At 39.4% G+C, this 15000-nt stretch overlaps 2 protein-coding genes across 3 annotated transcripts in view; both read left to right on the top strand.

The window, feature by feature from the left end:
• The window catches only part of LOC138007733 (rab-like protein 2A), a 16141-nt gene extending 11480 nt beyond the window's left edge, over window positions 1–4661 (top strand). The window contains exons 7-8 of the mRNA XM_068854793.1: window positions 801–884; window positions 1796–4661. Coding sequence (XP_068710894.1) covers window positions 801–884; window positions 1796–1873 — 162 coding nt within the window. The 3' untranslated portion in view covers window positions 1874–4661. The remainder of the gene's footprint in view (window positions 1–800; window positions 885–1795) is intronic.
• Window positions 4662–11246: 6585 nt separating this feature from the next.
• Window positions 11247–15000, top strand: part of LOC138007732 (protein-glutamine gamma-glutamyltransferase K-like) — a 20419-nt gene continuing 16665 nt past the window's right edge. For both annotated transcript variants that reach the window (XR_011124102.1, XM_068854792.1), the window contains exons 1-3: window positions 11247–11597; window positions 14131–14331; window positions 14963–15000. The exon at window positions 14963–15000 is cut by the window's right edge and continues 100 nt beyond it. Coding sequence is in view for 1 of the 2 variants with exons in the window: in XM_068854792.1 (XP_068710893.1) it covers window positions 11362–11597; window positions 14131–14331; window positions 14963–15000 (475 nt within the window). In the remaining variant the exon portion in view is untranslated. The remainder of the gene's footprint in view (window positions 11598–14130; window positions 14332–14962) is intronic.

Genomic DNA, 15000 nt, shown 5'->3' with positions numbered 1-15000 from the left:
TTTTGTGTTGAAAAATCTACTACCAGTACATGTACTAAGGGATGTACACTACTACTACTACTACTACTACCACTACCACTACTACTACTACTACTGCTGCTGCTGCTGCTGCTGCTACTACTACTCATCATCATCATCATCAATCCAATTTTGATCCTGGTTTACCCCTGTAAACGGGGTGGCCGGATTTAACCCACTTTGTCAGCAATCTTTTAAACTCCCACTCTCCATCTCGCTTCATTCACGGCGTCCTTTTTCTCCAAACCATCACTCTTGCTCTCCTTCTCCACGTGCGTCTTCCACATCTTCTTTGGTCGTCCTCTCCTCGGTTCCTCTTGCCCTTCACTTCGAACTCCAATGCTTTTCTCAGAACATGCCCATCATCCCTTCTCAACACATGCACGTACCATCTCACTCCATTTGCCTTTACCATCTGAACCGCTGTGTAGACAACTCTAGCCCAACTCTGACTACTACTACCACTACTACTACTAATTATTATTATTATTATTATTATTATTATTATTATTATTTATTATTATGGCAGTGTACTGGTATATCAGAGGTCATGGGCTCATATCCTATTCAAGTGTTGATAGTAATTCCAGGCCATCCCGTCACTCTTAAAGTCGGTACTAGATAAACACCGAGATGTTTAGGTGAAATCCCTGGTCTCCTCCGCACATCATTGATGTATAATTTACTAGTTCACATTAGTTTGTCAGGGAACAAACTGCAACAGTTTGAGATTGCATATTGCATTCTTTAATTATCAATCTCATTATTGTTGTCTATTAAAGGCTTTCAGGGAAGCCATAGCACTTGCTGTCAAGTATAAGGAAAACTCTACGGATTTTGTTGATGAGGTTCTCCGAGAACTTGAGGTACTTGTTGTTAACATCTTTACTATCAGAAATTTCATTTTGAACTTTGCTGTCAATAACTGAAACAATAATTTGTTATTTACAGTAGCCCATCAGGGACACACCTTTCTCCATTAATTCAGGCACATATTGCAAAGAATTGCTCATCTCGCAAAAGAAAATGCACTGCAAACAAAATATATTCAATCTCATTCTAAAAACAAAATAAATCTGGCACACTGCAAACAAATAAATCCCCACAATGCAAACAAAATGTCATCGTACACAACAAAAAAAAAATCCTCGCACAATGCAAACAAAAAACCTTTGTACACCACAAACAAAGTATCCTTTCAAACTGCAAACAAACATTTCTTCGCACACTTCAAACAAAGTAAAACCACACACTCCCAGAAAAATCTGTGCCGGAAACAAAAAGCTAAAAAGTACTGTGAGCACAAGAACGTGCGAAGGACTGGAACCTGCTCCAACAAACATGTTTGTGGAAATCGAAGGTGTTGGAGCAAATGTATCTTGTTTGCAGTGTGCAAAGTTGTTTTGTTTGCAGTGTGGGAGATTTTTTTTTTTGGTGTGTATGATGACATTTTGTTTGCAGTGTGGGGATTTATTTTGTTTGCAATGTGTTGGATTTCTTTAGTTCTCAGAGTGGGATTGTATTTTATGTCAAGAGTTAGAATTTATGTTGTCTGCAGTGCATTTTATTTTGAGAGAGGAGCAACTCTTTGTAATATGTGGCTGAGTTAATGGGGAAAGGTGTGTCCCTAATGGGCCACCGTAGTTATAATTTGTTCCTGACGCCATTTCTAACTGCAGAAATTAATTCTCTCCCTTCCACTTTCCTGCAAAGGTCTTCACATAAAGTGAAGGTCTTTGTGCAAACCTAATCACATTTAAATCTTTTTTACTTTTAGAACTTTGACAACATGAATCTTAATCAAGATGACTATGACTCAGATAAAAAGAGTAGTGATGAAGATGGTAAAACATGATGCCTGCTATCGGTGCAAGCTTTGATGTGGGTCGTCAAATTTGCGTCATTATTTATGCGGTGGCATGGACAGAATATTCTATGCAGAGTAATTTATTTCTTACGAATAGTTAAGAGTTTTTAATTGTTAGCTAAGAATATTTAAGAGATCTACAATCATTTGATGAATATAGCAAAAGACTGCTACCCAATAAGTTTACAGTACGTGGTGGTTGAATGGCGACCAGATTAGGGTTACAGTGCAGGAGAGATCCCCTATATTTGGTACCTGATAATATATGTCCCCTGCCCTGTTTAATTTTGTCGACCATGTTGATGGTTCAGGAAGGCTACCCTGCTTAGCATGATTGTGCAGCTGCTTTTCCTGCATTAAAACAGTTGTTTCTGTGGCGAAGAACACTATCACTGTCATGGCCTATACTGACCAGCAGCACGATGATCTGCCCGTCCTCCCCTCGCCTCATTGTGATCAACCCACCAAACACTTCTTCTATAATTTCCTGCAACAGGTTTATGGCAACTGTTGAAACGATAAAAAGTGCCAGAGTTTATTATCGAAGTTATGAGGGGTTATGCTTCGCAGATATTATTGGCTTCTTCTGGATGCAAACTGGGCAGGGATTTTATTGGCAGGAATAAAGCGAGAGAGAGCAAACTCCAGGTCAGAGGAGGTCTAGCGCAAAGAAAAGTGACGTGTACCTTGTACACCCTCTCTCGGAAAGGATGTTAGCCAGCCAACCTACATGTAGATCGAACGCTGTAACTACCAATTTCCATAGGCCACTTTCAAAAATACCATAAGACTCTTTGTTTGTCCTCCAAAATTTTGCATAAGCACTGTTTCCAGTTTCTCTTGGGATTTACAGTGGTCCCAAGAGAAAATAAAAGCAATTCTTGTGCAAAATTTTGGAGGGCAAATAAAGAGTATTATGAATGATATTTTTTAGAGTGGCTTTTTGCATTGAGTCGTAAGGAAAGGTACACAGAACAAAATGGTTGGCTATGTTCCTATGTTCAAAGAAAATCGTAGGTTTTGTTAGCTGTCTAATTTGTCGGTTATGTTACAATTTTTAGTTGTTTGGAGAATTTCAAATAGTTAACCCTCTCCTTCCTGAGATTGAGAGTCTAATTATGCCCTGTTCACACCAAGACCTTAACCACGTTTTGAACATGTTTAGTTAAAGATGGTTTCAAAGTGTTCTCTTTTTAAATCATGTATACTGATTTTTGTCGACTTCAAATTTAGCACAGCTAAAAGCATGTTTGGAAACTCACCAGAATCTCATGTAAAAGCTAGTCATACATGTGCATTTTTCTGTGACTGATTTTCATTTTGTTAAACCCAGTTCAATTAAACATGTCTTGTTGGTGTGAATGGGGTATTGGGTCAGACGCTTTTACTCGTCAGTGGGGGCTGCTTCATGGGTAAATAGGTTAACAAAATCTCGGTCCATTCATCTTCCTTTATAAAATAATTAGGATAGTACGCGCACTCTCATTGGTCAATAGCTGTGTTTAGATGAGAGTATGGAAACACGACTGTGACGTCACACGAATTTTGATTGGTTATGTAGTCAGACGCGCGTTTTGATTGGCTGGTAGGAAATATGAGCGTGTATCAAGAAAATCTGTTTCAATCAAGAAGTAAAAAAAAAACAGCATTTACCTTCATTTGTCGAATTATCTTTGAGGAATATATCATAAAAGCAATAGAGGACTTTTTTCCGTGTTTCCTTCGCCTCATCTAAGCACTCGAGGAAGTTGGGAGAATTCGCGACAGTTATGCAAACCCTCGACTGCGTCTCGGGTTTGCATAACTGTCAAAGATTCTCCCAACTCCCCCTCGTGTTTAGATGAGGCTATGGAAACACGGAAAACGTTCTCTATTGCTTAATTTTGAAATAGGGAAATAATCCTAGCATTTTTTTTCTATGCAGGCCTGAAAAATTGTAACCAGCGGAATCTTCGAATGCTTGCCTTCTCATTTTCCAACTAATCCCGTATCAGTTCGGGTCGATTCGTTAGGCTCATGTTAACCCTTTTACCACAGAGGGCTTCCCCATTGACGAGTAAAATCATCTGGCGTTATAGTAAAATCTATAAGCGTCAATGGCATTTATGGCGTTGAAAGAGTTAAATTTAAAAATGAAAGAAAGGTTCCATTCCTTTAAATCCGCCCGAATTGCTTTAACTGGCAAGATAAGTTCAAGGCTGATTTCTTCAATTCGTCTCATTGTTTTCCGTACGTTGTATCCATTCATTTCTGTTAGCGATTTTTTTTAGTGCGAGTGAAAAAGATGAAAGATAACTTACCTTAATTACATTGCATGTTTATTATGGAGTGCCTTGCTCCATGGATTAGGCTCTGACATTTCCCACTAGTTATTGTTTAGGCGCTGTTACTTTGTACAATTTCTCTCGCAACTTGCTTCGCTATATTGTTGCGACAAAAGTCCAGCAATGCAGCGAGACAAGGTGCTCGATGCGTGTCACACTCGCGTCCCGAGTAGTCTTAGGAAGGATTTACACACTGCGCACGGTTTCAAGTAGACGCTTCAGGTAGCGTTGCTAAAATTAGAAGCAGTGTCTAATCTCAAACCAGTTTCTTTTAAATTCATGTACATATGCTGTATAAATGTGTTTATATTTCAATTGCAAAATCTTAGAGTGAAGATCTTTACAAAAACGAATAGAAAGAAAAACAAAAATGTCATATATATGTGCTCATGTACGTAATAAATTGCATGTAAAAAGCGATGTAAAATAAAAACGTTGCCGTAACACCAAGATATGGATTCAGTCTATTTTTGAAACCAAACGGTTAAGCCTGTGCGGAACTGAGAAGCTCAGTGATACTGCAACACAAGGGCGCCTTGACGGTTCGAGTCATACGGCGACCTCTCACACTAGACACTCCAACCTAGTTTGTAACGTAACTAATCCTGTCTGACCTCGTGATAGTCTGAAATTTCAGCCGTCGCCTCCCTAACCCTAGTAGGGGGCCCTACTAGGGTTAGGGAGGAGACAGCTGGAATTTCAGACTAACCTCATGAATGATGCTCGAAAGGAGCTTTAGCGAAGCGCGTGCGCGTAAGCCACACACGCAATCCTCAAATCGCCACAATCTCGACCGCAGATCTCTTCTCTTGACTGAGGGAGAGAAGAGCCCTGGGGAATCCTGAAACAAAGTGTGCTATCATTGGTTTTCGTGAAGAACAATACAAAACGTCTCTAATTGGTGCATTCACGCTCTCACGAGAAGTGAGCATGATTTCGTGTTTAAATAAAGATTGATGATGATGATGAAGATGATGATGGCCAGGTGCCGTAAGGTTCAAATAGCCAGCCAATATTTGGCTGTAAGAATTCTACGGCGCATGTTCTCCTACATATCCCAGAGCCTTGGGTCGATCCTAGGCTCTGGTGACGAGAATGAAATCGCCATTTAATTAGATTTAATGCCCAACTCGCAAATTAAAGTCTACTGTCGTGGAATAAAGGATGCCAACATCATCCTCTAATAGCTAGGGTGATAATTAGCGAGAAGACGAGAATCTCACGCTGTAGAGCTGGCTTTTAAGAAATCTTCAGGAGCAGCAATTCCATGTGGAATGCTGATGACAATAGTATCTGGATTGCGATCCTCGATCCGTTTTCAAGTAGACCACTTTCATAAATGGCGACCACTTTTACATTCTTTTGTATATATGTTAATTAGACCTACACCCTGCAAGCAGAGCCTTTCTTTTGCTTGCTCGATTTTGGCGTTCTCGAGAAAGGCTCTGCATGAATCGAGGAAGATCTTTATTGAATATGCGCTGCATGTTGCCAGGATACAGTCTCGAACCCAAGCCAAATATGCCAGATCTCGCCGCTATCTTGGTTTTTCATGGTACAGCGGGCTCAATTATAACCATCGGTTTTGTCACTAAACGGACGCTCGCACTGGAAAAACCGGTTTGACGAGAGAAAACAAGATTGACTAGTCCAGAAGCTCGGGCTGCGGCGGCTTCAAAGAATTGACGCGATTCGGGCAGAGCCTACTTTTCTCCTCCTCAGTAAAGAAAAAGACAAAAGGAGGCTCTGCTCACAGGGTGTTAGACCTACTGCCCTCATTTTGAAACAAACTTTCTTTTGAAATTTACTCGTCGTAGCGAGGCAAGAAAGGCTTACTAGCATTAAAACAAAAGAGTATCTAATTTGGCCGCCATTATGAAGGAGGTCTATTTGCACTGCAGAGTCTTGTAGTAACCACACCTGGGCCTTGGCGGTGGTGTTTGTAGTGTTAAAATAACGAGGTTCCAAAGCGATTCAAAAAAATAAAAAATTTAAGTCACTTGTAAGTCCTAATCTCGTTCCCAGGTTCCTTAGTCTCCACATTTTAGAGGGAGGATTGAAATTGAATCTGTTGGAACACTCACCGAAACGATCAAATAGTTGTTTATCAAAAATTCCCGGAGAACTGAAAAGGTAGTCGGAAATCTGCAACTAGAATTACCGAGAAGAAAGTGCGTGCACCACTCGCTTTCCCTCGATTTTATCTACCCTCCATTTTCTCTCTCACTGAGAGAGTTTTGCAAATGGCAAAAGTCGGTCACCTTCGGGGGGTTTGACGACCGTCCATATGAGTTGTCACGCAACGTTTGCAATTTTTTCGGAGAACGATTATAATATGGCCGATTTCAAAGACCACAGCTAGAGGACTTGACACTGAAATAAAGTTTATCATCATCATAGACCCTTTGCATAAATGGCGCCCAAATTTGAATAACAATACTTGATACATCCTTAGCCACACATTCATGAGAAAAATCCTTTGACCCGGGTGGGTGATTCAAATGAGCTTCACAACGAGCTATGTCCCTCTGTATCAAAATATGACGCTAAAGAGAGTCAACAAGAACCGAGTTGTATTGATTTTAAACTATCTCTTTAAAGTCTGAAAAAGTTAACTTGTGCGTTTGCGTGAGATCATGATCATTAATGATAAACAGAGAAATGAGCGATTACTTGACCATCCGCAAAACCTCGGAGGGTGAGTGACATGCCTGCAGCGATCACTACCAAGCCGTTGTGTGGTTTTTGTTAGCATACGGAGGACCTAAGAGATAAAAATTACCAATTTTTGTAGCAATGTCCTTACACCACCGGCAATAATCCAACTTAGTATAAAGTACGGTCAGTGTAAAACGCAGACTGCAGACAGCAGACCAGGGGTAAAATGCAGACTGAGGTTATAACGTAACTGTTGAAAAAGCCCAAACCCCTTAGAAATGCTAACCTTAGGCCTAATTAGGCCTAAAACAATATTTGGACTTAACTGTTAGCATTTCTAATGGGTTTGGGCTTTTTTAACACTTAAATTATATATAACCTCAGTCTGCATTTTACCCCCGGTCTGCAGTCTGCGTTTTACACTGACCGGCATAGAGATAAAGAAATAACTAATTGGTTTGCCATGACAACAGCGTGTCAAATACCCTCAAACAATAGGCGTTTACAAAGTGTTAGATCAAGTTGAGCAATCATTGAAGCGTCCAAAACGCTAAAAACATGACCTCCGACTCAGAGAAGAAACGGCTTGTCCAGAATCAAAATAGTGTCAGACGCAGTATCGCTTTCACTTTGATACTTTTAATTTGTTCTGTCACGGCAGCAGGTTATCTTCCATTTCCCAAGCTACATCTTCCCACGCTTTTCGACCGTGTGGTGTTTACGTTGCGATGCTCAATGTTATCTTTACTCTCGCTTGTTGCTGGTATTCAAGTTCTCGCCAGCATACGCCTAAGGACCTCTGCCATCAATCCGCTGGACCCGAGTGGACAGAAATTCACGCAAACGTTTGACAGATATCTCCGAAACACAGTAGAGCAATTTTTGGTTCACACATTGGGCCTCTTGGTGTTGTCTACTTATCTTTCTGAGGGGCAAATGCAGTGGATTGTTTATCTAGTCGTGTGGTTTGTCATTGCACGAGCCGTGTTTCTAGTTGGCTACTACATCGATCCTGTGAAGAGGGCAGTTGGATTTGCCATGACCTGGTTGGTAAACCTCGTGGTTGTTGGTTATTGCCTGTACTGTATGTGTGTGTACGGAATTCAAGCGTCCGCAAAGAACTCTGAGGGCTAGGGTCACTGGTCATGTACTTACTCAATAATGTATTCAATTAGCTTCAATTTTATTTTTTCGTATGTTTATTTTTGTTATATGGTACAATTGTTAAGCTGTTCTCCACTAAACTAATTGTATTGTAAAACCAACTTATATGTGAATATATGAACTTCAATCTTAAATTTTTGTCAGCACTACTCGCCTCGACTCAGTTGCTTTTGCTAACTGCGGACAGTGCATAGCTTTGTGATATTCTCATACAATACTGAAATCGAAAAAACTGAAACTATGTGACAGTGCAAATGCATGCGTAAAATTTATCCAAAACTGGATTTTACTTGAGAGAGATGCCAATATAAGCTTGAGAGCTGGGTTCAAAGTTCTTCGTCGAAACATTTGCAAGTAGCACAAATCAGTAGTGGGGACAGGAGACCAGGGGGGTGGGGAGTGGGGTCTCTTCCACTTTTCATTACCACACAGCAAAAGCAAAAGTAAGACGAGTAGGCCGCTGGTGTAACAACAAACGTGACAAGAATTCAATGTGTAGGCTGGTCATAATATATTTTAGGTATTTTCCAAATCGCGCATTGCTTTTCATGCAAGCAAGCTGCGTCACGTTATGAACTTCAAGTTCTTAAGAAGATCATTCATCCGTTCTGCATGACACGCACACACACTGGACTTGAAACACAGTGAAGTCACAAAGTCAATTGCAAACTCTTGTGGGTACTGCGGAATACAACCGAGTGAATGAACGTCGGACCGGAGTCCGACAAGAAGAGGATAGAGGCAAAAAGATGTGCTACCATGCTTTTCGAAAGTCATCAATTTTTCTGCTATGTTTACGTTCCAAATGACAAGTTTTAGAGAAAGACTTGTGATAGCTAAAATATGTCATACGTCTTGCTTTCCTAGGATTAATTATTTATATTAAAAGATGTTCCACATCAGTACATTTCTCCATAATGATATCACCTTCATTACTCTGTTTTATTATGTCACAATAGCAGTTTATTTCCGATATATAGATGATTCGGCTGTAACCGTATAAAATCGGCTAGTGGAAGCGAGGTAGTCTGTGTAACGACGGTACAGGTGCGCATTTTTGGAAAATTAATCACCTACAATTGTAGCCATAGCGAATAACTGAGTTTATTTTGACAAATGGGAGCAAGACAATGACGATCAAGGATTTCCTGATTGCTTCTGACCGTGTCTATGGATACTAGAGATGACGGACACCCCCCTATCGCTTGGGATAGTCACAAGCATTTCGGACTATTAAAAGGATCGCTTTCTCCCCAACTTATCTCAGATCTGTTTGGCACAGAAAAGAAATATTGAGAAGCGGGCTATTTCGATGTTTTGACCGAGCATGAGTTTCTGAAACCCAAGGAGAACGCTTGCTACACAAGCTAAGCGATGGTCGGAAATTGAGACTATAGAACGTGTACCGGGGACTTCGTTTATTGCATGACAGTTTTAACTAATTATTGGTCATTACTGGTCGATCCTCTATATTCCTTCGCTCTCTCTCAACAAAGAAACTTGGATGTACTTGTGACAGTTTTCCCGATAAAATGCCTGGATCGTCCAGTGTTTTCCGACATCACGAAAGCCAAGCGACTACTGTGGATTTCTACACCAATTGTAAACAGACTGCCCAATAGGGAGCAAGCTCCTTGCCCGTACTCTCTCTATTTCCACGGAAACGGCTTGTTCGTTATGTCGTTATACCGGAGTATTGCCAATTGCCGTGGATGTGGACCGAAGTTATACACTTCTACATATTTCCACCGCGATAGGTATCTACTCATTTAATGTTTTGAAGGCTTCTGGGATCGAAACCAAAACTGCGCGTCGAGAATTTCGGTGAAATAATTGTCTCATTCCTCAATATCTCACTGTTAGTATTCTTATCTTTTAAATCGTCCATAGGTCAATCAATATTTTATACTCCTTTCGGTAAGTCTGGAAAATCGCGTAACGCATTAGTACGGTTTCGGTAACTCAGCGGCTTGGGAATCATATAACACCAGCCTTTTTAAACAAGAACTTCAACCATTAGCGTTGGATCAGTTCACGCAAAGGCTTCAAGTGTAATTATTTGGTACCGATATTTGTGCTGTCTTAACAGACCGCCAAATAATTGTAGCGACAAGATTCAATCGCACAAATCAATGAATACGACATCTGCATTATCCCAATGTTAACAGTGAATTATACTCTTGAGAATATTTGCACCTGCCTACATCTTTGCGATATTTTGATTTCTTTAACTCTCTCTTAAATCCTCTTAAAGGTAAAGAGTCCTATCTTTCTCGACTCTGTCAAAGCAAATTTGAAAAAAAGATCGAACTGAGTCCATTTTAGGGTCTCTCCATTAAACAAAATTCCGCGTTTCTCGATGATCGAAATGTTTAATGCATGGCAAGCGATTGGTGCATCAACTGCGACTCCATTTTTTGTTGACATTTCAGTATTTTTTTGTGAAGGACCCTTGTTCTCAAGTTCCCTTTCCAACTTTTGCACAAGCTTTCATTCGTTACCTCAGGTTCTCCCCTAGTTTCAGTTTTTAAGTTGCGCTTTTACCTTTGACAAAAAATGTTAGTTGTTTTTGTGGTGGTCAGTTTAATTTCATTCTAAATGAATCCTAGTCTTCATTAGGTGATTGTTTTTCGTATTGTAATTTCCATCACAATTATAAAAACTGTGTTTCTGTTATAGACAGTTTTTCCATGAATTTTTTTGTTCGCAGAGTATTGGTATTGAATTTAACAAACACTGGAACACGCTTCCTTTTCATTTGGAGCAGCTCTTGAATAAACCATTACAGTATGTTATGTTATACACCGATATCTCTTACAAAATCTTTGATTTTATTTTGTATTTTCCGTAAAATTTTAGCCGGCGTGATCAAGATGCACCTGTTTCAATGTTTTCAATGAATCCCTTAGGTTAACGAATTTCTCATTGCTATGGTAAGCTAGCGTCTTCTTAGAGAGCTCAATTTTTTGAGGGAAAAATGTCCTTAAATCCAACCAATATTCTTCGTTTCTTCTACAGAGAATTAAACGCGCAGAAGTGGTCAGCAATTCACTTACACATTAAGTGGGATTATCCACTTTGCTCTTACAACATATCACTGCCTTGTGCGATTTTCCTCAAGAATTCATTAGGCAATTACTGATCGATAAACAAGACCTCACACCTTATTGGTGCAAACCTATTAATGATCTGATTAAATCCCTAATAAAGGGAAGGGGTTTTTCAATTGTACTATCGCTTTGCTTCAATTCAGAGCTATTCATCAGAGGCTGATTGTTTGTGACAGACAAAAAAATCAGCAAGGCAAAGGGACTTTTTTTAACCGCGGTAATGTATCGTTCTAGTCGTTTAGATGCTAGTAGGCCCGCGGGTGATGCCACCGGGTCGGGGAGAAGACGGGATGATACCAGACGCTTGGATGCTACCTCGCCCTCAGTTGAATCCTTGTACAGTTCAAGCCCGTACTTTCTGTCAAGCTCCAGTACTGTAGGTCACCCCTCGCGTTTCTCCGTTTCGCCAAGTGGTGGTAACAGCGACACGTCTTCAGCTCAAGCCGGCCAACCAAGGTAATTGCTTACGTCAAGCCAATCACAGTGCCCGTTCACCTTCAATTCAAGTAAAGGAATTGAAGGACGTTTCTTTTCTCTGTCAATTGCAAATCTTAAAACTGAACCTCTTCTCTAAACTGTTGAAGAAGACTCAGAGTTTTAGTTCCTTTTATTCCCTCGCATCAAACAGCTTCATTTCGGCTTAGTTTATTTGAGAACTGGAAAGCAATAAAGACTAAGCTCCTACTGTGTGAAAAAATTCAACTCACAGCCAAGTTTTCAATCCTTTTCAAGCAATAAGTAGTGAATTAATTTGACTACTGTACCTCATTAAGACTATAAGTGTATGAAGACTGATAAGTTCACCTTCTTTACAGTGAATAATATAGTCCAGCCTATCCGGAATAGGTAGCCAATTAAAGGTTGATCGAAAAAAAACTAAAAGAAGAAGATAAGAATTTATCTACAAAGAAGCTCTCGTGAAAGTCATTCTCCGCTAACTACTCATTTCACTGGACGGGCTACCCAGAAAACTTGAACAAGGAAATCGATCGATTGACAGAGAGGATAACAGGGAAATGCCTAAATGCCCCAAAAAAACATCAATGAACTTCTAGTAAGCGAAGCTCAATTTACGCGAACATCAAAAATTTGCCTAATATCAGAGCTATTTAAAATTAATTTTAAGAATGACAAGAAACATTAATCGCTCCGGAACAATATTGATATCGACATGCAAGTGAAGACAGCTTTACTAAGTGCAAAGAAATCAGGACTAGTTACTCAAAAGACTATTTAAAGACAATTAGAATGGGCATATCAGTAGCATCGACGTTAGATTAGTCTTAAATACTAATTTTTTTTGATCGACTGCCGGGCTCACCATTGAAGTTAACCACGCCTAGTTGTTGCATTGTGCTATTTTTAGTGACCTTTAACCTTTCTTTAGCTTTTTTGAGCGAAACAACATTTTTTTCCTTTGAATTAGCGCAATATTGGATCTTATGAAAGAGAGCTTTCAATCCCTCTTTCCGTGATGCTTTTATTGTTTTAATTAATCAAGGACGAGACTTGATTGTAGGTTCGTAGTTTCCCTTGTCTTGCAAATTACTTTCGTAGACGTCAAAACCAACAAAGGCAACAACCTTACCTACACTGGTAAAAATATTATATTTAGTATAAGCTAGCTAATTTACTCAATCTGATTGCGCTGTACTGTGTGAAGTCCATACTCTGTCAGACTAGAAGTGAGATCAGGAAGGAAATGTCATGGGCAAAGCCATGCAGTTGACCTTAATATTCGAATCACTGAGGTTTAATTAACCGAGCGAGATGACATTCAAAAGGACGTGAGGCTCGTCAATGCCATTTCAAGTTTTGCCTCTGGCTCAAGTGCATAAAATTCGATGACTTGCTATGATATTTCCAGTGACACTTTTCCACATTACAAGACCTCTTATTAATTAACTAACAATTATGTTTTTTTTTAGCACTTACTGCTCTTCAAAGTTGTCCACAAATCATTCCTGGTAGGGAAGTTATTCAACGGATACGTTTCCTCCTTACTTCTCTGACCTTAACAAAAACACTTCGTTTCTCTATCAAGATGAGTATCAAACCTCGAACTGGTTCAGGGCGCTTCCGTACAGGGCAATCAATATTCTTTTCGCAGCTTTCAACGTGCGGTTTCGATCTTCATTGATACAAGTATATATAGCTGTAGCTTCATCGGTGAAACAGAACACTGACGGGTGGGAGGGGATGGTAAGGGTTTTGCTGCTGATACAAATTTCATAGAAGACAGAAGATAAGAGTTCGTTGTCGTAAGGGTTGCATTTAACCGAAAAGAATGTGTACTTTATTATGACTTTCGTATAACTTTTTTCAAAAAATGTTTTTTATTATATTTTTCTATCTTCTATTTTTCTTATTATTTATTTTCTATTCTTATTTATTCTGTTGTTTTTGTATTAAGCTTGTTAGAGTGCACGAGAGTGGATCATATAACTTAAGGTCTAGCAGATACTGCAAGCACCGAACACTATAACATAGAAGACATTCGGCGATCGTGCTTATATGTGTGCAGCACCCAAAGTTTGAAACAATATCACCCCTATCACGTGCGTATCGAGAGCGATTTTAACAAATTTAAAATCTTACTGAAGACTCATCTTTTTAGTTGAGCTTTTAATGAATTAGGATCTTTTAAACAGATAGGTTTTATAGTGATCATAATTAGATAGTTTTAAAGAGTTTTTGTATATTTGGATAAGGTTTTTGAATTTTGTAGAAGATGGAATTTTTTATATTTTATATCTTACGCTTGTAATGCACATTTGTTTCTATTTACATGTAATTTGCGCACTATAAGTATTATTTAAACTATTATTATTAATATTATTATCGTTATTATTATTATTATTATTATTAATTATTATTATTATTATTATCTATTAAAACGATTAAACAATACGTTCCCCAGCAAACTTCAAAACCTCGACAATAATCTGAATTTGGAGAAATTTTAATTTATTAATCTAGCATATATTAGTATCGCAGTTACACGTGGAGCAAGGATGACAGAAGTTTCAAGACCACCTGGTCTCTCTTCGTATACTCCGAGTTATGCCTCAAGACCAAGTGCCTCCATCGTAATTCCTAATTCAAGTCCGGGCGTGGTTACAAACGTTGCATCCCACGAAAGTCCAAGGAGCAGCGTTCCAGAGACTTCGTCTTCTCTTCGTGCTATAAGGCAAGGCTTTAAATGAGTTTAGTTAATTTGTTTTGTGGAATAGTGGTTGAGGGTGAGAGACAAAATCGCAAAATGCTTCGAAACTTTGATGAAAAGAATTTCGTCGTTGACTTTGTAATATATTTATCTGAATTCTCGCTGTCTGTTAGAGAATTGTGTTTTTAATATATATGCTACACTAAAGATTGAATGTACCCAAAAGCGCCATCAACTTTCGTCAACGGTGAAGCCAAATACGGAATTTACGAGCACCCTGGCTTGTACATTTAGAAGGCCGATCTCAGAATGAAATGTATGAAGAGGTGTGACAGACAGAAAACATGAGTTATTTGAAACCTTGTTGAACTCAACAATGTCGGCGATAACCCGGTACACGTTCTATTTTGTTTGTTTATGTTTTCTACATCGAGGAAAACAGCAACGGACGTACACATCATAAACTCAAGTGAATTTATGTTGCAGTGAGATTGGGCAAAACCACTCTTTTTGTCTTTAAAAGGAGGCCACCAGGGTGGGTTTGGGAAGCCTGATGCTTATTAGGAGATTGGACAAACTACCCTTTTTGCCCCCAAAAGGAGGCCAGATGGGTTGCCTCGGGGAGCAGCCTAATTGATGCTCACTTTCACACTAGGTCGTCGGCATCTCCTCTGTCAGGGAGACCATTTGAGC

The sequence above is a fragment of the Montipora foliosa genome, chromosome 6 (assembly GCF_036669935.1).
Source record: "Montipora foliosa isolate CH-2021 chromosome 6, ASM3666993v2, whole genome shotgun sequence".
In the NCBI taxonomy this organism is placed as follows: Eukaryota; Metazoa; Cnidaria; class Anthozoa; order Scleractinia; family Acroporidae; genus Montipora; species Montipora foliosa.
The sequence above is the reverse complement of the archived record's forward strand: the minus strand, read 5'-3'. Positions and strand labels throughout refer to the sequence as shown.